Here is a 25509-nt window from a genome sequence, read left to right as displayed (position 1 = left end):
GCCCCACCCCCTCCCCACAGTCCTGTATCAATCCAAACTAATCCCACAGCCCCACCCCCTCCCCAGTCCTGTATCAATCCAAACTAATCCCACAGCCCCACCCCCTCCCCACAGTCCTGTATCAATCCAAACTAATCCCACAGCCCCACCCTCCCCACAGTTCTGTATCAATCCAAACTAATCCCACAGCCCCACCCTCTCCCCACAGTCCTGTATCAATCCAAACTAATCCCACAGCCCCACCCTCTCCCCACAGTCCTGTATCAATCCAAACTAATCCCACAGCCCCACCCTCTCCCCACAGTCCTGTATCAATCCAAACTAATCCCACAGCCCCACCCTCTCCCCACAGTCCTGTATCAATCCAAACTAATCCCACAGCCCCACCCCCTCCCCACAGTCCTGTATCAATCCAAACTAATCCCACAGCCCCACCCTCTCCCCACAGTCCTGTATCAATCCAAACTAATCCCACAGCCCCACCCTCTCCCTGTCCTGTATCAATCCAAACTAATCCCACAGCCCCACCCCCTCCCCACAGCCCTGTATCAATCCAAACTAATCCCACAGCCCCACCCCCTCCCCACAGCCCTGTATCAATCCAAACTAATCCCACAGCCCCACCCCCTCCCCACAGTCCTGTATCAATCCAAACTAATCCCACAGCCCCACCCCCTCCCCACAGTCCTGTATCAATCCAAACTAATCCCACAGCCCCACCCTCTCCCACAGTCCTGTATCAATCCAAACTAATCCCACAGCCCCACCCTCTCCCTGTCCTGTATCAATCCAAACTCATCCCACAGCCCCACCCCCTCCCCACAGTCCTGTATCAATCCAAACTAATCCCACAGCCCCACCCCCTCCCCACAGTCCTGTATCAATCCAAACTAATCCCACAGCCCCATCCCCTCCCCACAGTCCTGTATCAATCCAAACTAATCCCACAGCCCCACCCCCTCCCCACAGCCCTGTATCAATCCAAACTAATCCCACAGCCCCACCCCCTCCCCACAGCCCTGTATCAATCCAAACTCATCCCACAGCCCCACCCCCTCCCCACAGTCCTGTATCAATCCAAACTAATCCCACAGCCCCACCCCCTCCCCACAGTCCTGTATCAATCCAAACTAACCCCACAGCCCCACCCTCTCCCAGCCCTGTATCAATCCAAACTAATCCCACAGCCCCACCCCCTCCCAGTCCTGTAACAATCCAAACTAATCCCACAGCCCCAACCCCTCTCCACAGTCCTGTATCAATCCAAACTAATCCCACAGCCCCACCCCCTCCCCACAGCCCTGTATCAATCCAAACTAATCCCACAGCCCCACCCCCTCCCCACAGTCCTGTATCAATCCAAACTAATCCCACAGCCCCACCCTCCCAACAGTCCTGTATCAATCCAAACTAATCCCACAGCCCCTCACTTTGGAGCATCCGCGATGCTGAGGACGTCGTGGATAGCACGTTTAGCGAGTTGGTCACACCGCAGGTGAAAGGTACTGAGGGAGATAGAAAATGGGGGACCAAAAGACAGAGCAAGAGTAGAAAGGCAGTGCAGGTGTCCTCTGCGGTCATCTCCCTGCAAAACCGATATACCGCTTTGGATACTGTTGAGGGAGATGGCTCACCAGGGGAAGGCAGCAGCAGCCAGGTTCATGGCACCGTGGCTGGCTCTGCTGCGCAGCTGGGCAGGAAGAAGAATGGCAGGGCTATTGTGATAGGGGACTCAATTGTAAGGGGAATAGACAGGCGGTTCTGCGGACGCAATCGAGACTCCAGGATGGTATGTTGCCTCCCTGGTGCAAGGGTAAAGGATGTCTCGGAGCGGCTGCAGGACATTCTGGAGGGGGAGGGTGAACAGCCAGCTGTCGTGGTGCACATAGGCACCAACGATATAGGTAAAAGACGGGACGAAGTCCTACAAGCTGAATTTAGGGAGCTAGGAGTTAAACTAAAAAGTAGGACCACAAAGGTAGTAATCTCAGGATTGCTACCAGTGCCACGAGCTAGTCAGAGTAGGAATGTCAGGATAGAGAGGATGAATGCGTGGCTCGAGAGATGGTGCAAGAGGGAGGGATTCAAATTTCTGGGACATTGGAACCGATTCTGGGGGAGGTGGGACCAGTACAAACCGGACGGTCTGCACCTGGGCAGGACTGGAACCGATGTGTTTGCTAGAGCTGTTGGGGAGAGTTTAAACTAATGTGGCAGGGGGATGGGAACCGATGCAGGAAGTTGGAAGGTAGTAAAACAGGGACAGAAATAAAAGGCAGGAAGGGGGAAAGTGTAAGGCAGAGAAGCCATGGTCAAAAATCAAAAAGGGCGACAATACAAGGTACAGTGACTGAGGGGAGCTCAGTGAATAGGACCAGGAATACTAAAAGAAATAAAACGGGAAGTGAAAACATTAATGGTAAGCGACGCGGCAGGTTGTTACAAGAAGATATGGGTTCAACGACAAGGAAAATTAGGAGAAAGGTGAAGAAGAAATATAACTTAGGAGAGGTTACTGATCAAGGTGTTAAGATTCAGAACAGAGGTAAAAAAAGCCAACATAAGTGTACTTTACCTGAATGCTCGTAGTATTCGGAATAAGGTAAATGAGTTGATGGCGCAAATCATCGTGAATGACTATGATTTAGTGGCCATTACTGAAACATGGTTAAAGGATGGTCATGACTGGTAGTTAAATATCCGAGGGTATCAAACTTTTCGGAAGGACAGAGTGGATGGTAAGGGAGGTGGCGTAGCTCTGTTATTTAAGGATGACATCCGGGCAACAGTAAGGGATGACATCGGTGCTATGGAGGATAAGGTTGAATCCATTTGGGTGGAAATCAGGAATAGTAAGGCGAAAAAGTCACTGATAGGAGTAATCTATAGGCCACCAAATAGTAACATTATGGTGGGGCAGGCAATAAACAAAGAAATAACAGATGCATGCAGAAATGGTACAGCAGTTATCATGGGGGATTTTAATCTACATGTTGATTGGTTTAACCAGGTCGGTCAAGGCAGCCTTGAGGAGGAGTTTATAGAATGTATCCGCGATAGTTTCCTAGAACAGTATGAAATGGAACCTACGAGGGAACAAGCGGTCCTAGATCTGGTCCTGTGTAATGAGACAGGATTGATTCAGGATCTCATAGTTAGGGATCCTCTCGGAAGGAGCGATCACAATATGGTGGAATTTAAAATACAGATGGAGGGTGACAAGGTAAAATCAAGCACTAGTGTTTTGTGCTTAAACAAAGGAGATTACAATGGGATGAGAGAAGAACTAGCTAAGGTAGACTGGGAGCAAAGACTTTATAGTGCAACAGTTGAGGAACAGTGGAGAACCTTCCAAGTGATTTTTCACAGTGCTCAGCAAAGGTTTATACCAACAAAAAGGAAGGACGGTAAAAAGAGGGAAAATCGACCGTGGATATCTAAGGAAATAAGGGAGAGTATCAAATTGAAGGAAAAAACATACAAAGTAGCAAAGATCAGTGGGAGACTAGAGGACTGGGAAATCTTTAGGGGGCAACAGAAAGCCACTAAAAAAGCTATAAAGAAGAGTAAGATAGATTATGAGAGTAAACTTGCTCAGAATATAAAAACAGATAGTAAAAGTTTCTACAAATACATAAAACAAAAAAGAGTGGCTAAGGTAAATATTGGTCCTTTAGAGGATGAGAAGGGAGATTTAATAATGGAAGATGAGGAAATGGCTGAGGAACTGAACAGGTTTTTTGGGTCGGTCTTCACAGTGGAAGACACAAATAACATGCCAGTGACTGATGGAAATGAGGCTATGACAGGTGAGGACCTTTTGAGGATTGTTATCACCAAGGAGGTAGTGATGGGCAAGCTAATGGGGCTAAAGGTAGACAAGTCTCCTGGACCTGATGGAATGCATCCCAGAGTGCTAAAAGAGATGGCTAGGGAAATTGCAAATGCACTAGTGATAATTTACCAAAATTCACTAGACTCTGGGGTGGTCCCGGCGGATTGGAAATTAGCAAACGTGACACCACTGTTTAAAAAAGGAGGTAGGCAGAAAGCGGGTAATTATAGGCCAGTGAGCTTAACTTCGGTACTAGGGAAGATGCTGGAATCTATCATCGAGGAAGAAATAGCGAGACATCTGGATGGAAATTGTCCCATTGGGCAGACGCAGCATGGGTTCATAAAGGGCAGGTCGTGCCTAACTAATTTAGTGGAATTTTGTGAGGACATTAACAGTGCGGTAGATAACGGGGAGCCAATGGATGTGGTATATCTGGATTTCCAGAAAGCCTTTGACAAGGTGCCACACAAAAGGTTGTTGCATAAGATAAAGATGCATGGCATTAAGGGGAAAGTAGTAGCATGGATAGAGGTTTGGTTAATTAATAGAAAGCAAAGAGTGGGGATTAATGGGTGTTTCTCTGGTTGGCAATCAGTAGCTAGTGGTGTCCCTCAGGGATCAGTGTTGGGCCCACAACTGTTCACAATTTACATAGATGATTTGGAATTGGGGACCAAGGGCAATGTGTCCAAGTTTGCAGACGACACTAAGATAAGTGGTAAAGCAAAAAGTGCAGAGGATATTGGAAGTCTGCAGAGGGATTTGGATAGGCTAAGTGAATGGGCTAGGGTCTGGCAGATGGAATACAATGTTGACAAATGTGAGGTTCTCCATTTTGGTAGGAATAACAGCAAAAGGGATTATTATTTAAATGATAAAATATTAAAACATGCTGCTGTGCAGAGAGACCTGGGGGTGCTAGTGCATGAGTCGCAAAAAGTTGGTTTACAGGTGCAACAGGTGATTAAGAAGGCAAATGGAATTTTGTCCTTCATTGCAAGAGGGATGGAGTTTAAGACTAGGGAGGTTCTGCTGCAATTGTATAAGGTGTTAGTGAGGCCACACCTGGAGTATTGTGTTCAGTTTTGGTCTCCTTACTTGAGAAAGGACGTACTGGCACTGGAGGGTGTGCAGAGGAGATTCACTAGGTTGATCCCAGAGCTGCAGGGGTTGGATTACGAGGAGAGGTTGAGTAGACTGGGACTGTACTCGTTGGAATTTAGAAGGATGAGGGGGGATCTTATAGAAACATATAAGATTACTAAGGCAATAGATAGGATAGATGCGGGCAGGTTATTTCCACTGGCGGGTTAAAGCAGAACTAGGGGGCATAGTCTCAAAATAAGGGGAAGTAGATTTAGGACTGAGTTTAGGAGGAACTTCTTCACCCAAAGGGTTGTGAATCTATGGAATTCCTTGCCCAGTGAAGCAGTAGATGCTCCTTCATTAAATGTTTTTAAGATAAAGATAGATAGTTTTTTGAAGAATAAAGGGATTAAGGGTTATGGTGTTCGGGCCGGAAAGTGGAGCTGAGTCCACACAAGATCAGGCATGATCTCATTGAATGGTGAAGCAGGCTCGAGGGGCCAGATGGCCTACTCCTGCTCCTAGTTCTTATGTTCTAATGTACTTTCCCCCATAGCCCAGTATTAATCCAAACTAATCCCACAACCCTGCCCTCCCCACAATCCTGCATCAATCCAAACTGATGGCACTTCCTCACTCTCCCCATAACCCTGCACCTTCCTCTACTTAAAACATTTACCCAACAGCTCTATCCAGCTTTTAGCAAGTCCAAAATTGTTATTTATTTGGAAAGGCAAACATGTGACGTTCAATTCAAAGTCATTTTTGGTTCTATGACATCAGTCACCATTTTCAAGTTGGGTGAAATGTTCCCTACTGCTTTGGAACCCCAGGATTCTCCGAAAACAAGGCCAAGTGTTGACGCCGGCGTCAAAACCGGCGCGAGCGACTCCGGCCTCCAAGCCCAGTCATTCTCCCCATCCTCGGCGCCAGAGTATTATCTGCTGCTCTGGCGCCGAAAGCCGGGCCGGCGCGGGTCCACCGCCATGGCCGTCTCATCACCGGCCCCCCGAGGCACTCGGTCCGTCGAGCGCGCAGAATCACCTCGGGCGGCCCCCGACCGGCGCTGCGCAACCGCGCCGGCGCGATGGCCGCCGATTCCCTGGTTGCCGGAATAGGCGGCCCAACATCGGAGCGGCATGGCGGGATTCGCGTTTCACCCCCCCCCCCCCCCTCCCCCCCCGAGATTCTCTGACCCGGCCCGGGCTCGGAGAATCCCGGCCCTCTCGAGGTCTGTCAGTGTTTTGGAATTTATAATTGACAGAAATGTCCTAATCCCACCAAAGGATATGACTCAAACATTCAGATAAACCTGAGAGGCATCACCACTGGAGTGACTAATGACACATTCTGCACGATTCTTCCCTCCCTAAGGTTTCTATTTCTTTTATACTCCCTCTCTCCTTTCTTTGATTGTACTGATGAACCCAGGATTAAGCACAATACATATCAACGTGTCTTTCTCCACTCATGCTGCCTGTGTATTTCTATTTTTACTGATTTGGATAGGGCAAACAATTAGTGTTGTGCCGGCGCTGGCAAATGTTGCACTCTCACCATTTGCATCCAAGGCAATCAGGTTCGTAGCGTGCAAAACGTCAATGCACAGTTTGGACTCAGCAGCTTCATAGTGACATTTGATGCAAAGCATCCCAAACGGGCTGGATTCTGTGGACTTCTAAGAAGGAACACACAATTAACGTGAATAAAGTGGATTCATTATTTACCTTCTCTGCTTCCCAAGCGCTGAGTGCTGCAGTTGTCTCATCATTGAGCCCGATTTGCAAATTCTATATCCATCTGACTCTGACTCACAATGGGAAGAAAACACACCATCTTCAACTCACAACTGAACAGAATGAATGTTGAAAGAAGTAGGAAAATTGTAGACATGTGCAGAACGGGGAACACAACTGATGGTGAGACTAAGGTATCATGGGCGCGATTCTCCGCTCCCGCGCCGGTTGGGACATTCGCCTGGCGGCACCATTTTTCCCCGCAACGCCGGTCCGACGCCCTCCCACGATTCACCCAAGCGGCGAGAACGGCCCCGTCGTGTCTGCGCGGCGCAGGCCGAAGAATCGCCCGAGACAACAAAATGGCGATTCTCCGCTATCCCCGCTATTCTCTGGCCCGCCCAATACGACGGGTTCCCACCGGTGCCGTCCACACCTGGTCACGGGAACGCTGGGGGGACGGCCTGTGGGGGGGGGAGGGGGGATTCCTGCACCGGGGGGGGCCTCAAATGGGGTCTGGCCCGCGATCGGTGCCCACCGATCGGCGGGCCGGCCTCTCTGAAGGAGGACCTACTTTCCTCCTCGCCCCGCAAGATCCATCCGACATCGTGCGGGGCGGCCTCGGGGAGGACAGCAACCACGCATGCGCGGGTGATGCCAGTTATGCGGCGCCGGCCGCGTCATTTATGCGGCACCGCTTTTACGCGGCGCCAATGCCCGGTGCGCGCTGACGACGCTGCTTTCGCGACACGTCCCCCGAGTTTCTCGCGGCCCTGATCCTAGCCCATTTTCGGGCCCTGAATTGGTCGAGATCGGGGCCGTTTCGCGCCGTCGTGAACCTCGACGGCGTTCACGACGGCGTGGGCACTTAGTCGCGGGAGCAGAGAATCGCGCCCAAAGTTCGATCAATTAGAGAGAACTTTACTCGATATCTAACCCATGTCGTACCCGCCCGAACAGTGTTCAATGGGATAGTATAGACGGAGCTTTACTCTGTATCTAACCCATGATGCGTGTGCCTGGCATTGTTCAATGTGATACTATAGAGGGAGATTTACTCTGTATCCAGCCTTTGTTGTGCCTGCCTTGGCAGTGTTCAATGGAAGAATATAGAGGGAGTTTTACTCTGTGGGGTACATGCCCTGGCAATGTTCAATGGAACAGTCTAGAAGGTACTCTTGTTAGAGGAAATAAAAGGTGTTTAGAGCTAACACTCTTGACTTACACTAAGAGCACATGCTAGTCAGCTGTTGAACTCTGTACACCAGTGAACCTTGCACACTCTAAGGGCCCATATCAGTAGCATGGGTTGCCTGATGAACCTTGTTATTGGTTAGCTCAGTTGGCTGCATGGTTTCAATTCCTGTACCAGCTGAGGTTATTCGTGAAGGCCCCACCACCTGAGGTGTGGTGACCCTCAGGTTAAACCACCACCAGTCAGCACTCAAAGGGGAGAACAGCTGTTGGTCCCCTGGGACTGTGGCAACATTTACATCCCGCAAGGACCAGAAGTAGCAGAACGCTCCAGCAAGTCTTGGGAATCAAGTTTGTTTACTCTTAAAGGGTCAGACTTTGAGTCAGAGCTCAATTAATGTAGCCTCTGATGCTCTGCTTGGTGATCTATATGCATGAAACCAAATACATTTGTTTAATGTAAACCTATATGTAGACAAGATTGGAATTTAAACAATGTTCTGTGTATGTGACCAACAGTGTACAAATAGAGTGGAAATCTGTGACTTCGCAGAGTGCCGTTTCCATACTCTCCCTGCATGCTTAAATCTTGAATAAACAATTGTAACCTGTGGCTGGGTCTCCTGTGAACAGTTCACAGAACTTCACCACAACACTCTGTATCAGCCTGTGGTGTACCTACCCTGAGGATGTTTGATGCTGATACTATTTCCATAAAATGGGATTGTCCTGATTCCCAGAACTAATAATTATCAAGATCATTAGGCAGCACGGTAGCATAGTGGTTAGCACAGTTGCTTCACAGCTCCAGGGTCCCAGGTTCGATTCCCGGCTGGGTCACTGGCTGTGCGAAGTCTGCACGTAATCCCCGTGTTTATGTGGGTTTCCTCCGGGTGCTCCGGTTTCCTCCCACAGTCCAAAGATGTGCAGGGTAGGTGGATTGGCCGTGCTAAATTGCCCTTAGTGTCCAAAAAATGTTAAGTGGGGGTTTCTGGGATAGGATAGATACGTGGGCTTCTTTGTAAGGACCGGCGCAGACTCGATGGGCCGAATGGCCTCCTTCTGCACTGTAAATTCTATGATTCTATGATCAACAAAACATTCACCAGAAACAAACAAATTAATAATGTGATTTGGAATGACTGGGTGCACATGGTACCTGTTGGCGGATTTTGGCCTGATAAGAGTGTTCAATCAGCGTCTGTGTTGAGCACTTATTTAGTCGCAGCTCTTCCTTCAGATCCTGTGGAATCAATGGGCCAGTGAGTAATAAAATGGTATTTACATGGTCTGTCTGCAACACAGAGCCCGGATGGAAAATGTTTTCATGCAGAGGGTGGTGAGCATTTGGAATTCACAGCCTAATTCAGAGGTTGAAGCTGAAATACTCGACTCATTTAAAAAGTAAGAAGTCTTACAACACAGGTTAAAGTCCAACAGGTTTGTTTCAAATCACTAGCTTTCGGAGCACTGCTCCTTCCTCAGGTGAATGAAGAGGTATATTCCAGAAACATAAGCCCATAGATAACCTCACAATGCTCCACTTCTCCAGCTTCCACCCTAAACACACTAAAGAAGCCATCCCCTTTGGAAAAGCCCTCTGTATACACAGGATCTGATTAGATAGGGAGAAGCGTAACAGACATCTACAGATAAAGAACAAAGAAAAATTACAGCACAGGAACAGGCCCTTCGGCCCTCCAAGCCTGCGCCGATCCAGATCCTCTATCTAAAACTGTCGCCTATTTTCTAAGGATCTGTATCCTCTGCTCCCTGCCCATTCATGTATCTGTCTAGATACATCTTAAATGACACTATCGTGCCCGCCTCTACTACCTCCGCCGGCAATGCGTTCCAGGCACCCACCACCATCTGCGTAAAGAACTTTCCATGCATATCTCCCTTAAACTTTTCCCCTCTCACCTTGAACTTGTGACCCCTAGTAATTGAGTCCCCCACTCTGGGAATAAGCTTCTTGCTATCCATCCTATCTATACCTCTCATGATTTTGTAGACCTCAATGCGGTCCTCCCCCTCAACCTCCGTCTTTCTAATGAAAATAATCCTAATCTACTCAACCACTCTTCATAGCTCGCACCCTCCATACCAGGCAACATCCTGGTGAACCTCCTCTGCACCTTCTCCAAAGCATCCACATCCTTTTGGTAATGTGGCGACCAGAACTGTACGCAGTATTCCAAATGTGGCCGAACCAAATCTTATACAACTGTAACATGACCTGCCAACTCTTGTACTCAATACCCCTTCCGATGAAGGAAAGCATGCCGTATGCCTTCTTGACCCTCTATCGACCTGCGCAGCCACCTTCAGGGTACAATGGACCTGAACACCCAGATCTCTCTGTACATCAATTTTCCCCAGGGCTTTTTCATTTAGCGTATAGTTCGCTGTTGAATTGGATCTTCCAAAATGTATCACCTCCCATTTGCCCGGATTGAACTCCATCTGCCATTTCTCCGCCCAACTCTCCAATCTATCTATATTCTGCTGTATTCTCTGACAGTCCCCTTCACTATCTGCTACTCCACCAATCTTAGTGTCATCTGCAAACTTGCTAATCAGACCACCTATACCGTCCTCCAGATCATTTATGTATATCACAAACAACAGTGGTCCCAGCACGGATCCCTGTGGAACACCACTGGTCACAGTTCTCCATTTTGAGAAACTCCCTTCCACTACTACTCTCTGTCTCCTGTTGCCCAGCCAGTTCTTTATCCATCTAGCTAGTACACCCTGGACCCCATGAGACTTCACTTTCTCCATCAGCCTACCATGGGGAACCTTATCAAATGCCTTACTGAAGTCCATGTATATGACATCTACAGCCCTTCCCTCATCAATTAACGTTGTCACTTCCTCAAAGAGTTCTATTAGGTTTGTAAGACTTGACCTTCCCTGCACAAAACCATGCTGCCTATCACTGATTAGTCTATTTTCTTCCAAATGTGAATAGATCCTATCCCTCAGTATCTTCTCCAACAGTTTGCCTACCACTGACGTCAAGCTCACAGGTCTATAATTCCCTGGATTATCTGGTCCTGTTTCCCTGTCTTTTCCCCTTTAATATTTTGCCTCTGTCAGCGACTCTCTGATTCCCTCTGTGAACGACTCAGTTTCCATCACCTCCCTGTGGGAATGGATCCCACATCCAGTCACCATTTCTGTCAAACACTTACTCAATCTCCCTTTTCATGCTTCCAGTTGCAAATCGGGAGTTTCCACCTGTTAATGACTCGCTGACCATTCAAAAGAATCTTTCCCTATTCACCTAGTCATTTTTGAACTCATTATTTGATCTTTCCATAATTTTCCACATTTTGGTTAAATACTTTCTGTGAGGTCCCAGGAACAGGTAAGTGAGTAACCTGTACCGTTTACCTTATATTTGTCATTCTGCAAGTTGTCAAGTGGCAATCCCTGTCCCTCAGCATGGAAAAACACCACGAGAGCCTATAGAGAGACAGAGCGACATGGTCAACATTCCAGAAACACACAGCATTCAAACACCACGCTAAACGTTTTACAGAGATGCTACGGAGGATGTAAACCAAGCTATCTTGAGGAATGGAACACCTTTGGCTCCTTGGAAATTTTAATCATTTCATTCAGTAAATATAAGGAATTAAGAACAGGGTTTGATAATGCAAATTGTGCCTGCTTTATTATGGGGATTGAGTTCGTTGGGACCTTGGCCACTCCCCGTACCCCTCTCTTGGCTCACTTGGTCACACTCTGGCCCCACTTGAGTCCGTAGCCCAGGCCAGGGTTTTTCAAACTAAGGGTTGCCAACACGCGGGTGGGTTGCAGGCGGGTGACAGGAGAGTCGCGGAATGATTGGTTGTGGTGTTCCTGATCCAGGAGAAGCGCCCTGCAGCCAGGACCGGCTTTTCCGAATGCCGGCCGCAGCTGGCTTTTAAGTTGAGAATGCCGGCCGCGACCGGCCGTTAAATGCGAATGCTGCCGCCTTCCTGCCAGAAGCGGCGGCAGAGAACAGGTCACACGCCCGGCACATCCACTGATGTCAAGTCCCTGTACGTCCATGCTTTGGGTGCAAAATCATGGAGGAAAGATTCCTCCATTTTGTAGCTGCCAGCAAGTAAGCAACAGGATTGTGTAAGAACTGAAGATGGATCGTTTTGTAATAAGGAAGAGAGCCAGAGACACAAACAGGCCAGGATCTCACAATTGAATCTGCTGGAGAGAGCTACACAGGAGAGTCCACAGCAGGACAAAGCAGTGCTGGTGTGAGCTGTACGCTGAGCTCCAGGGCCTCTGGTGAACAACCCATGAAGAAGAATCTGAAATTTGGAACAAAGCAGTATAAAGTTGATTTCTTGAGGTATAGAATCGAATCACTACAGTACAGAAGGAGGCTATTCGGCCCAATGATTCTGCACTGCCCCTCGAAAGAACACCCTACTTAGACCCACAGCTTCATCCCCTATCCCCGTAACCCGGTAACCCCACCTAACCTTTTGGGCACTAAGGGGCAATTTAGAATGTCCAATCCACATAACCTGTACATCTTTGGACTGTGGGAGGAAACCAGAGCACCCGGAGGAAACTCACGCAGGCACGGGGAGAATGTGCAGACTCCACACAGTCACCCAAGGTCGGAATCAAACCTGGGTGCCTGGCGCTGAGGCAGCAGTGCTAACCACTGTGCCACCATGCCCTATTGCATTGTTAATTTTTACAATACAGGCTGTAAAGCCCATGTGTGTTATATGCAGGAAAATACTGAGAAATGAAAGTTAAAAACCCTCAAAATGTCAAAGCCATTTGGCAAGTTCAAGGACAAACTTCTTGATTTTTTTCAAAGGATGCTGCGGGAACTTAAATCGTCAGCTGAAGTCCTAAGCAGAAATGTAACATTGAATGACAAAGCAAGTGTCGCATTAAAGGCAAGTGAAAATGGTGGGTCGCAACGGTCGGCCGACGTGGACCGCGAAGGTCGCCCGCGAAAGTCGGCCGACGTGGACCGCGAAGGTCGGCTGGCATGGCTTGCGAAGGTCAGCTGACGTGGGTCCTGAAGGTCGGCCGACGTGAGTCGCGAAGGTTGGCTGGCTGGTAATTGGGTCCCGGGAAAATAAGTTTGAAACACCCTTGTCTAGGCTGACACTGAGGAAATGCTGCACTGTCAGAGATGTCCTAGATGTTACAACAAATTCAGGTGGGTGTTAAAGGCTCCAGGGCACTCTTATAAATAAAGCTAGAGATTTAGCGGTATCCTGCTCAACATTCCACCCTCTTCAAACATCACAAACAGATTGTGGTTACCCAGCACAAATCCCATTGAACAACAGGGAAATGCTGGGGAAGTGACAATGTATTGAAGTAGGCCATTTTCCAAGATCATATTTTTATCTCATCTCATCAAACATTCTTCATTCATTGGACTGTTTTATTGGACCGATTGGCACCGTTTAACAGTTATTGGACTGTTTTATTGGACCGATTGGCACCGTTTATAATGTGCCCACAATGCAGAAGGGGACACCCGGATGGACATTCGTTTAAATCCCCTTCTGCACAGCTGAGAGACCTTTAATTCGAAATTGATGGAAGACCCTTGTTCTGCCCAGCAACAGCACGAGGCTGCATCTTAAAACAGCCCCATGGCCAGGAGATCGGGATATCTGCGAGTCAAGACCCTGGCAGTGGGATATATGGCACAACTGTATTGCAAAGACTTATGAAAGAATGAAATAATATATTAATAAAATGGCCAAGGCAGGCAAAGAAACCAGAATAGAAGGAATAAAAGAAATGTATAAATTAGATTAGCGTCCCCATCACACACAGCAGAACAAAGATAACATTAACACCTCATCTAGCAAACACAGAAATAAACGCATAGCACAGCCACAGACATCGGAGGTCGATTTAGCTAAGGAGACACATCAGGGGGATAATGGGAAACACATTAAAGAAGGGAAGGACACTCGGAGCAAGCACAGATAATCTCATCAACACGAACACACTCCATACAGATGCAAATTGACAAGGGAGGGACACTCGGAGCAAGCACAGATAATCTCATCAACACGGACACACACCATACAGATGCAAATTGACAAAGATGCATATTCATTCTCAGTTTAAACCTGTTTGAGAGATCTAAATCAAAACTACCCTTTAACTATTATGTATGAGCAAATGTTCCCGCTCGAATTTGGATTCCTATAAAAATCCAGAGCGAATGTGTAATTGTCGAGATCAATGTGGCCAAGCCACTGTTTCTGAGCTGGCTGCGTGGGTCTCCCTGAAGGCTTCAGTAATTGTACAATAAAGAACAACGCTTTGAACCTTGCCTTGAGACTCGGCCTCTTGACTGCACTGGTACAAGGGATTTTTCCCTACAACAAAATGGCGCTGCGAGCAAGGTTTGATATCTGACTTCTGACTGGTGGCCACGGTCTGGAAACCGGAAAAAAATTCAAACGAATCTGATAAAAATCCAGGGCAGTCAACAACGGGTACAAGTCTCCGTTCAAAGTAAGGTACCTTTAAGGGCTAGGGTTTGTCTGTTTAAATGTTGTCCTAGAGAATTGTATAATCTTGCCTAAGTTTTTTTTTTGAAGTAAAACAGAGAATTTTTTTGAGGAAAAGAGGACGCCGGACAGAGATACTGTGCGTTAAAGAGGTATAGGTCAAAACGACCACGTGGAAGAAGGTAAGTAAGACCTTATGTGAAACTTTTAATAGCAGTAATAGAGGACCAGAGGTAAAGATAGCAGTTTTTGGGGTATTTTGATAACGGGGATAAGGAATTAAGACTAAAATAAGGATAAGAACCGCATGCAGAACTAATTGGTGTGACTAACCCAGGATTGTAAGTGAAACCGCTGTCTGTGCCAAGGCAATAGGACAAGGGAGTGCTTGACTCAAGGTGCCCTACCTTAAATCGAACGTTAAGAGGAGGAATCTCCCACGCTAAGGTTGGGTATTGAAGCGGGCACTGAGAGGCACAGGCACTCAGGGTGCAAGGCACGGACAGCGTAAATCGGGTAACAGCACAGACTCTGTAGGGGCGAACAACGCAGAGTCGACACAGTTATTAATTATAACAGGGGCTTTGATAACAGATACACATGTGTAAGTTTTGAGGAAAAGGGGACCCGATCCACCCTGACCAAGAGACACGACGACGGAGAGTCCATTAGGGGCCTGGGCGGAGTTTGATAACCTTGTTCGTTTGTAGGGAACACCACAATCCATAGCAGGGTACCAGGGAGCTGAGGCTCCCTCTTTGGGGTGACGGATCAGCCTTGCTAGTGGAGGTGGTGGCCAAGCGGGAGGCGTTGTACTTAAAGGGGCTGGGGACAGGGGCCGACAAACCCACTAAAGACCAGCACACATCCCAATAAGACAACACAAAATAGACCAAGCGTGAGGTGTCAGGAATAGTTGGGGGAGCACAGGGGCCGAGACTCACTGGGGCCCCACTATGAGACCCTACAGCAATACAGACGGTGCTGGAGCAGTATCAGTGATAAGAGAGAGAGAGTTGGGGCGCTTTTACTGTTAGAACCAGCACACGGGGGTTGCAGGACTGCTAGACAGAAAAATGGCAGACCACGTTACTAAGGGAGAAACTGCAGTAGCTCGCATTTTTAAGTATTTGTTAGCCAGAGAAGCGATAGTTGCAAAGATGAAACGGAAAGGGTGGAACGCATCACAACCTTTGGAAGATCAAAGAAAATGGGTGGATGGAGTAAAACGGGACAAAACAAAAGTAATGGGAGTAATGTTGGTGACCCAGTTAGCTGGACTAATTGAGAGGGTAAATGCCTCCATGGAGGAGAGACACAAAGAGATAGAACAAATTAAGGTGTTGCAGGAGAGAGTGAGGGAACTAGAACGCAGAAACCACACTGCGGAGATAGCGCAGAGATCAAAGGAAACGGACCCTCTGCCCTCATACGAGTCAGTGCAGAGCGATGCAACCGCTCCACTATCAGAATGGGACATAAAAAATTACAATCTAGCGCCAGTCACCAGAGGAGGGACGGCAGCACAACCGAAAGCAACCTATAAGCCTTTCACCCCAGGGGAAAGGCAGCTGATTATGGCCTCACTGGGGAAGTTAAAACCCAGAAGCGCAAACCTGGAATTTTGAGGCGAATTAGATACACTCTGGGTAGGGCACCAGTTACATTTAAGGGACATACACCAGCTGGTCAGGGCAGCCTGTCCAGCGGATAAATGGAGGCTAGTGGCAGGAGGGCCAGCGACCCAAGCAGCACAGGACTATAATGGAGGAAGGTGGACACATGCCGTTCCTGTAACGGCTGAGATAGACGCCCAGCAGGCACCCTTCACATTATTTAAGACAGAAATCCAACGGGTCTTAGGGAACTCCCCCACTAATTGGAGCAGGATCACAAATACTAAACAAGGACGGGTGGAAAGTGCATCGGAATTTGGAGAGAGATTATTCCAGGTATATCAGGAGTGTTCAGGACAGGACAATGTGGATAGGGGAGACAGGGCTTTTATCCAGGCATTCAAGGACGGGCTATCAGAGGTACACCAAGAGATCCTTAAGATGGGGGTGATAGCATCCCAGGACTATGACGATTTAGTCGAGTGGGCTAGCGGGATAAAGGAAGGGAAGGTTGCCCAGACAAAGCCCAGACCAGAGAGGACCGGAACCCCCCATAACGGAGGGGAGGGGAGAACCGGGCTCAGCTGCTACACGTGTGGCCAGCCAGGGCACATGGCTAGATTCTGCAGGGCAGCACCATTCAGGGGGAGACCAGAGAATGGCGGACCCCGCTGTGACCACTGCCACAGGGCAGGGCACACCGAGGCAACGTGTTGGGGGAAACATGGGAGACCCCAAGACCACTACAGACCAGCCCCGGAGGCACCACATCCCCGGAATTCACAAGGGTGACTAGAAGGGACCCCAAACCCGGGAGATGGGAGACAGGGGAGGATTAGTGTAGCCACGCCCACAGAAGACAGTGAATCCCGACAGAAGCCGGTGTCCACACACCCCACGCGTAGACCAACACCGGTCGAAATCTCACAACCCGTAGCTCCCATTCAAAGCAGTAAAGAGGGAGATAGGATATATGTGGAAGCCTTGGTGGGGGGTAGGGAATGCCACATGTTAGTAGATACGGGAGCAGCAATATCAATTACAAACCTGCCCTTGCCACTGACCAACAAAAGAATATACATAACCGGGGTAGGGGGAGAGAAAATGCCCGCCTATCTTTGCGAGACCACATTGGTAGAAGTCAACCACAAGTACATTCCAATGCAATTTTACGTATGTCAGAATAATGAGGGCACAATCATGGGGAATGACTTAATGCGGGAATACCAGGTGCTGATAGATTGTGGGAAAGGGAAACTAATTTGGCCACAACCTGACGGTAGGAAGACCGAAATAGGGACTTTAGCAAGCCACCTGGGGACGATCGGGATAGCCCCCATTGTGGCCCAAGATTGGGATAAGGAAAGAGAAGGGTTCGGAGCCATCTGCGCTTCCATTCCCGTAGCCTGGGCTAGGACGAAATTAGATACCGGGCTAACCGACACAGAACCGATAAAAGTCCCAGGACCGGAACACAAGCCCCACCGGCAATACCCTATCAAGCGAGAAGCGCAAGCGGCAGTGGTAGACTGTAGTGCACAAAGACTCACGAGAGACGAATAGAGATGAAGTCGATGAGGCTTTATTAAGCGTGACTCGTTCCCCGCAGTTCAGCAACAGACTGGCCTGCGGGGGAGAACTCCTGGTTCTTATACTCCACCCTCAGGGCGGAGCTAGAGGTCAACAGCCAACCAGGACCCGGGATCTGTCAGCCAATGACATCACGGCTTCACAGTCCCACATGACCCCTAATGCATACTACCACATTCACCCCTTGTTAAAAATGAACCCGGCGGGGTGGTGCTTCGCATGGTGGTAGGGTTTACAAGGTTGGTCCTGGGAGGAAAAACTTTTGCATGTCATCACAGTATGTACAGGGTTTTTTTTTGTTTTGAACTATTTACAGTATTCGTAAGAGGGAAAAAGGGAAAAAAATTCTCGTTAAAGTCCACAACATTCTAGTGTTACACCGGTGCCACAAGTCGGTCGGGCGGTCTGGTCGTCCTTGTCGATTGCCTCAGCCCCGGTGGTGGTGGTGCTTGTTCCAGTGTTGTCGTCTCCGGGAGCTTTACGGTTTCTGCTTCAGCTTCACTTCTGGTCGGACCTGGGAGGAGGACCGATCCTCCCGGGAAGGGGGCGGTCGCGGGGTGCGCCGGTGGCAGGGAGGGGGTGATTGGTGTCGGGGGGGTGTGCGTGTTGCCGGCGGGCGCCAGATCTCGCAGGGAGACCGTGTCCTGTCGGCTGTCGGGGTACTCCACGTAGGCGTACTGCGGGTTCGCGTGGAGGAGGTGAACCCTCTCGACCAATGGGTCCGACTTGTGCGCCTGCACATGTTTCCGGAGCAAGATGGGTCCTGGGGCCGCCAGCCAGGTCGGCAGTGACGTTCCAGAGGAGGACTTCCTGGGGAAGACAAGGAGGCGCTCATGAGGCGTTTGGTTAGTAGTGGTACACAGTAGCGACCGGATGGAGTGGAGGGCGTCCGGGAGGACCTCCTGCCACCGTGAAACTGGGAGATCCCTGGACCGTAGGGCCAGTAGGACGGTCTTCCAGACCGTGCCGTTCTCCCTCTCTACTTGCCCGTTCCCCCGGGGGTTGTAGCTGGTCGTCCTGCTCGAGGCTATACCCTTGCTGAGCAGGAACTGGCGCAGCTCGTCACTCATGAAGGAGGACCCCCTGTCGCTATGGACGTATGCGGGGCAACCGAACAGTGTGAATATGGTGTTAAGGGCTTTAATGACTGTGGCCGCTGTCATGTCAGGGCAGGGGATGGCGAAGGGGAAACTGGAGTACTCGTCCACCACGTTCAGGAAGTATGTGTTGCGGTCGGTGGAGGGGAGGGGCCCTTTGAAATCCAGACTGAGGCGTTCAAAGGGACGGGAGGTCTTGATCAGGTGCGCACTATCCGGCCTGAAAAAATGCGGTTTGCACTCTGCGCAGATGTGGCAGTTCCTTGTGACGGTACGGACCTCCTCCACGGAGTAGGGGAGGTTGCGGGACTTTATAAAATGGTAGAACCGAGTGACCCCCGGGTGGCAGAGGTCCTCGTGGAGGGTTTGGAGACGGTTAATTTGTGCGTTGGCACATGTGCCGCGGGATAGGGCATCGGACGGCTCGTTCAGCTTTCCGGGATGGTACAAGATCTCATAGTTGAAGGTGGAGAGCTCGATCCTCCACCTTAAGATCTTGTCATTTTTAATTTTGCCCCGCTGTGCATTATCGAACATGAAAGCTACCGACCGTTGGTCAGTGAGGAGAGTGAATCTCCTGCCGGCCAGGTAATGCCTCCAATGTCGCACAGCTTCCACTATGGCTTGGGCTTCCTTTTCCACTGAGGAGTGGCGGATTTCTGAGGCGTGGAGGGTTCGGGAGAAAAAGGCCACGGGTCTGCCCGCTTGGTTAAGGGTGGCCGCTAGAGCTACATCGGAGGCGTCGCTCTCGACCTGGAAGGGGAGGGACTCGTCGATGGTGCGCATCGTGGCCTTTGCGATATCCGCTTTGATGCGGCTGAAGGCCTGGCAAGCCTCTGTCGACAGAGGGAAGGTCGTGGTCTGTATTAGGGGGCGGGCCTTGTCTGCGTACTGGGGGACCCACTGGGCGTAATATGAAAAGAACCCCAGGCAGCGTTTTAGGGCTTTTGAGCAGTGAGGGAGGGGAAATTCCATGAGGGGGCGCATACGTTCGGGGTCGGGGCCTATTATCCCATTGCGCACTACATATCCCAAGATGGCTAGCCGGTTTGTGCTAAAAACGCACTTGTCCTCGTTGTATGTGAGGTTCAAGGCTTTAGCGGTCTGGAGGAATTTTTGGAGGTTGGCGTCGTGGTCCTGCTGATCGTGGCCGCAGATGGTTACGTTGTCGAGATACGGGAACGTGGCCTGCAACCCGTGTTGATCAACCATTCGGTCCATCTCTCGTTGGAAGACCGAGACCCCGTTTGTGATGCCAAATGGGACCCTTAGGAAGTGGTATAATCGCCCGTCTGCCCCGAAGGCTGTGTACTTGCGGTCACTTGGGCAGATGGGGAGCTGGTGGTAGGCGGACTTGAGGTCCACGGTGGAGAAGAACTTATATTGGGCAATCCGATTGACCATGTCGGATATGCGGGGGAGAGGGTACGCATCTAGCTGTGTGTACATGTTGATGGTCTGGCTATAGTCTATGACCATCCTTTGCTTCTCCCCTGTCTTTACTACTACCACCTGTGCTCTCCAGGGACTATTGCTGGCCTGGATTATGCCTTCCTTCAGTAGCCGCTGGACTTCGGACCGAATGAATGTCCGGTCCTGGGCGCTGTACCGTCTGCTCCTAGTGGCGACGGGTTTGCAATCCGGGGTGAGGTTTGCAAACAAGGATGGGGCTCAACCTTGAGGGTTGCGAGGCCGCAGATAGTGAGTGGGGGTATTGGGCCGCCGAATTTGAAGGTTAGGCTCTGCAGATTGCACTGGAAGTCTAATCCCAGTCATGTGGGCGCGCAGAGTTGGGGAAGGACGTAGAGCCTGTAGTTTTTAAACTCCCTCCCTTGCACCGTTAGGGTCACTACGCAGAAGCCTTTGATCTGTACGGAGTGGGATCCTGCAGCTAGGGAAATCCTTTGCGCACTGGGACGGATGGTCAAAAAACAGCGTCTTACCGTGTCGGGGTGGATGAAGCTTTCTGTGCTCCCGGAGTCGACCAGGCATGGTGTCTCGTGCCCGTTGATCAGCACCGTTGTTGTCGTCGTCTGGAGCGTCCGGGGCCGTGCTTGGTCCAGCGTCATTGAGGCCAGACGTGGTCGTAGTGCTTCAGCTTCTTCCTCGAACCCCGTGGAGCCGTCGATGCTGGGGTCCATTGTTGCCGTCCAAGATGGCGGCGGGGGTGAACAAAATGGCCACCCCATGCATCACACATGGCTGGGGGGTCACAAGATGGCGGCGGGGGTGGACAAAATGGCCACCCCCATGCGTCGCACAGGGCTGGGGGGTCCCAAGATGGCGGCGCCCCTCCTCCCCTCGTGGTGGCCGGGACCCAAAATGGCGGCGCCTGCGGGTCGCACATGGGGCGCTGGGGGGGTTGGGGAGCGTTTGAAACGCGCAGGACTCCTTGTTCTCCGGGGACAGCGGTGGCCGGAACCCAAAATGGTTGCGCTTGCGGGTCCATGGGGCGCTGGGGGGGTTGGGGAGCGTTAGAAACGCGCAGGACTCCTTGTTCTCCGGGGACAGCGGCGACCTCCCGGGACCGGCACGCAGCCGCGAAATGGCCCTTTTTCCCGCAGCTCTTGCAAATCGCTGCGCGGGCCGGGCAGCGCTGCCGGGGGTGTTTCGCCTGGCCGCAGAAATAGCAGCGGGCTCCCCCGGGACGACTTGGCGTCTGAACCGCGCAAGCCTGTGGGGTGGGGGGGGGGGGGTTGTCGCGACGGGGGTCCACGGAGCCCAAGGGGCTGCCGCGCGGTCGGGGCCGTACGTGCGGGCGTTTCGCGCGGCCACATCTAGTGAGGCTGCAAGGGCCCGTGCCTCTGAGAGTCCTAGCGACTCTTTTTCTAAAAGTCTTTGGCGGATTTGGGGAGAGTTCATACCAGCCACAAACGCATCGCGCATCAACATGTCCGTGTGTTCCATCGTGTTTACCGGCGGGCAGCTGCAGGCCCGTCCCAAAATTAGCAGCGCGGCGTAGACTTCGTCTAGCGATTCTCCGGGACTTTGCCGTCGCGTTGCGAGTTGGTAGCGTGCGTAGATCTGGTTCACTGGGCGAACATAGATGCTTTTTAGTGCTGCGAACGCCATCTGGAAATCCTCTGCGTCTTCTATGAGAGGGTAAATTTCCGGGCTTACCCTCGAGTGCAAGACCTGTAGTTTCTGGTCTTCTGTGACCCGGCCGGGGGCCGTTCTGAGGTAGGCTTCGAAACAAGTCTGCCAGTGTTTAAAAGCTGCTGCTGAGTTCACTGCGTGGGGGCTGATCCTCAGGCATTCCGGGATATCCTGAGCTCCATCGTCCTTTAAGCACGCTTAATAAATTGTAGCGCACAAAGACTCACGAGAGACGAATAGAGATGAAGTCGATGAGGCTTTATTAAGCGTGACTTGTTCCCCGCAGTTCAGCAACAGACTGGCCTGCGGGGGAGAACTCCTGGTTCTTATACTCCGCCTTCAGGGCGGAGCTAGAGGTCAACAGCCAACCAGGACCCGGGATCTGTCAGCCAATGACATCACGGCTTCACAGTCCCACATGACCCCTAATGCATACTACCACATAGACATAGTCAAGGGTTTGGTAGAAAAGGGAATCCTCAGGGAAACCACCAGTACCACCAATTCCCCCACATGGCCAGTCATAAAATCTGATGGGAGCTACCGGCTCACCATCGATTACACAGGTTTGAACAAAGTGACACCTAAATTACACCCCATTGTGGCAAACCCCTCGACTATTTTAAACGGATTGGCACAAGACCACAACATTTTCACGGTATTGGATATAGCAAATGGGTTCTGGCCCCGTCCACTGGACACAGAATCCCAAAACAAATTCGCCTTCACTGTGGGAGAAAAACAGTACACATGGACTCGCCTCCCACAGGGATTTCACAACAGCCCCGCCATATTTCACAGAACAATGAGTAATATCCTGAGTAGGGTGAAATTGCATGAGGACAATACGGTCCTCCAGTATGTGGACGATGTATTAATAGCGACCAAAACAGAAGAAGGGCACAAAGCAGCCCTGTATTCAGTATTAAAAGGATTGGCGAATGCCGGGCTGAGAGTCAGCCCACATAAGGCACAAATTGAAAAACCTCAGGTCCTGTACTTAGGAAACCTAATTTCCCAGGGAATTAAAGAAATGCCTGAAGATCGCAAAACCGCGATTAAAAGGATGCCGCGACCAGTTACAGTAAGAGGGGTCGGAAAGTTTTAGGACTATTCAATTACAGTAGGAATTTTATCCCTGACTTCGCAAGAATCGCAGAGCCAATTCAGAGACTAGCGAAGGGAGGAAAGCCAGCCTTAGAAAGTATAAAGTGGGGACAGGAGCAAGAGACAGCATATGCAGAGTTGAAAGCTAGGTTAGTTTCAGCCCCAGGGCTGGGACTGCCAGATGGAGTTCCACGGGGACAGATGTGGGCCCGATAAAGGATAAGATCCGTCAATGCATCCGAGACCTTAGCACCCAATTAAAGGGGATGCGCCGGTCCGTAATTTTAAATCAGGCACAGGTCGACACAAAGGAGGACTCAGAAATATTACCGGAGGTCCCAAAAGCCGGGAGCCGGGTCTTAACAAAAATGCTTCCTGCAAAACCAGGATTTGCCCCGAAATGGCACGGACCTTACGTGGTCGTTATTAGCGGAGATACCTGTGCCTGTATAGATATAAGGGGACAGGGAATCTGGAAACACTGGACCCAATTGAAGCTGTAATGAAGACAAATGAATTAAAGATACTATTTTTCTTTTATATTTAAATTCCACAGGGACCAGGACCAGATCTACTATCAAGACGTCGAAACAAACAAATTTTAATTGAATTACCGGTTTATTTTCTGTATATACTATAATTATAAAAAATGCTGTTGTAAAAAAAAACGATATGGGAATAGGGACACATTTGATGATAGCCATGACCATTGTAGATACGATCCAACACATGAGGATTATGGGAGCAACACCACCAATCGTGGAAGAAAACCTATTCCTGAGAACACACATTCAGATCTATGGGAATAGGACCGCTTGTTACCCTTCAGCGCGGTCAGTAAACTCCCTATTCATCGCGACACCAGGGTGGCTCCCACAAGAGTTATTCACTATCGACCAAGGCAGGCAAAGAAACCAGAATAGAAGGAATAAAAGAAATGTATAAATTAGATTAGCGTCCCCCACACACAGGACAAAGATGACATTAACACCTCATCTAGCAAACACAGAAATAAACGCATAGCACAGCCACAGACATCGGAGGTCGATTTAGTTAAGGAGACACATCAGGGGGATAATGGGAAACAAATTAAAGAGGGGAAGGACCCTCGGAGCAAGCACAGATAATCTCATCAACACGAACACACTCCATACAGATGCAAATTGACAAGGGAGGGACCCGCGGAGCAAGCACAGATAATCTCATCAACACGGACACACACCATACAGATGCAAATTGACAAAGATGCATATTCCCAGTTTAAACCTGAGATCTAAATCAAAACTACCCTTTAACTATTATGTATGAGCAAATGTTCCCGCTCGAATTTGGATTCCTATAAAAATCCAGAGCGAATGTGTAATTGTCGATATCAACGTGGCCAAGCCACTGTTTGAGCTGGCTGCGTGGGTCTCCCTGAAGGCTTCAGTAATTGTACAATAAAGAACAACGCTTTGAACCTTGCCTTGAGACTCGGCCTCTTGACTGCACTGGTACAAGGGATTTTTCCCTACAACAGTATCATTCTTATTGAGAGGGAGAGTTTAACTGAGAATCGAAGGGTGTGAATCTTGACATCGGACTGTGTCAAATGGGAGGTCTCTTATTTCTCAACTGCACATACTCTTGTTTTACTTTCTGGGAACTTGGAGGAAGCACTGAGGGTGGCAGGGGCGCAGGATGCACTCTGGGTGGGGTCTTCAATGTTCATCACCAGGAGTGGCTAGGTAGTACCTCCACAGACCCAGCTAGTTGAGTCCTAAAGAATACAACTGCTAGACTGGGTCTGCGACAGGTGGTGACAGAACCAACAATACTAAACCTCATCCTCACCAACCTGACTGCTGCAATCTGTTCATGTCTGAATCAGGAGGAGTGAGCACTGCATAGTCCTTGTGGGGACAAAGTACAATCTTCACATTGAGGATACTGTCCTTTATGTTATGTGACATACCACCGTGCTAAATGAGATAGTTTCAAAACAGATATAGGCATCCATGAGACACTGTGGGCAATCAGTGGCATCAGAATTGTATTCAACCACCTGTAACCTCCTGGCCTGGTATAATAATGGGATAAGGGGTTATGGGGAGAAGGCAGGAGAATGGGGATGAGAAAAATATCAGCCACGATTGAATGGCGGAACAGACTCGATGGGCTGAGTGGCTTAATTCTGCTCCTATGTCTTATGGTCTTATATCCCCCACACTACTATTACCATCAAGTCAGCGGATCAACCCTGGTTCAATGAAGCGTGCAGGAGAGCATGCCAGGAACAGCACCAGGCGTACTGAAAAGTGAGGTGTCAACCTGGTGAGGACTTCTTACTTGCCAAACAACATAAGCGGCAAGTGATAGACAGAGCTAAGCGATCCCACAACCAACAGATCATATCTAAGCTCTGCAGTCATGCCACATCCAGTCATGAATAGTAGTGGACAATTAAGCAACTCACTGGAGGAGGAAGCTCCAAAAATATCCCCATCCTCAATGGTGGAGAGGTCCAGCACATCTGTGCAAAAGACAAGGCTGAAGCATTCGCAACAATCTTCAGCCAGAAGTGCTGAGTGGATGATCCATCTCAGTCTCCTCCGGAGATCCCCAGCGTCACAGATGCCCATCTTTAGCCAA

General features: G+C 49.8%; 1 protein-coding gene across 1 annotated transcript in view; it reads right to left on the bottom strand.

Moving 5' to 3' along the window:
- The window catches only part of baiap3 (BAI1 associated protein 3), a 281399-nt gene that overhangs the window by 12028 nt on the left and 243862 nt on the right, over positions 1–25509 (bottom strand). Inside the window, exons 29-31 of the mRNA XM_072481213.1 lie at positions 11257–11328; positions 9014–9097; positions 6482–6602 (exon numbers count right to left, since the gene is read on the bottom strand). Coding sequence (XP_072337314.1) covers positions 6482–6602; positions 9014–9097; positions 11257–11328 — 277 coding nt within the window. The remainder of the gene's footprint in view (positions 1–6481; positions 6603–9013; positions 9098–11256; positions 11329–25509) is intronic.

The sequence above is a fragment of the Scyliorhinus torazame genome, chromosome 17 (assembly GCF_047496885.1).
Source record: "Scyliorhinus torazame isolate Kashiwa2021f chromosome 17, sScyTor2.1, whole genome shotgun sequence".
NCBI lineage: Eukaryota > Metazoa > Chordata > Chondrichthyes > Carcharhiniformes > Scyliorhinidae > Scyliorhinus > Scyliorhinus torazame.
This window is presented reverse-complemented; position numbering and strand designations above follow the sequence as displayed.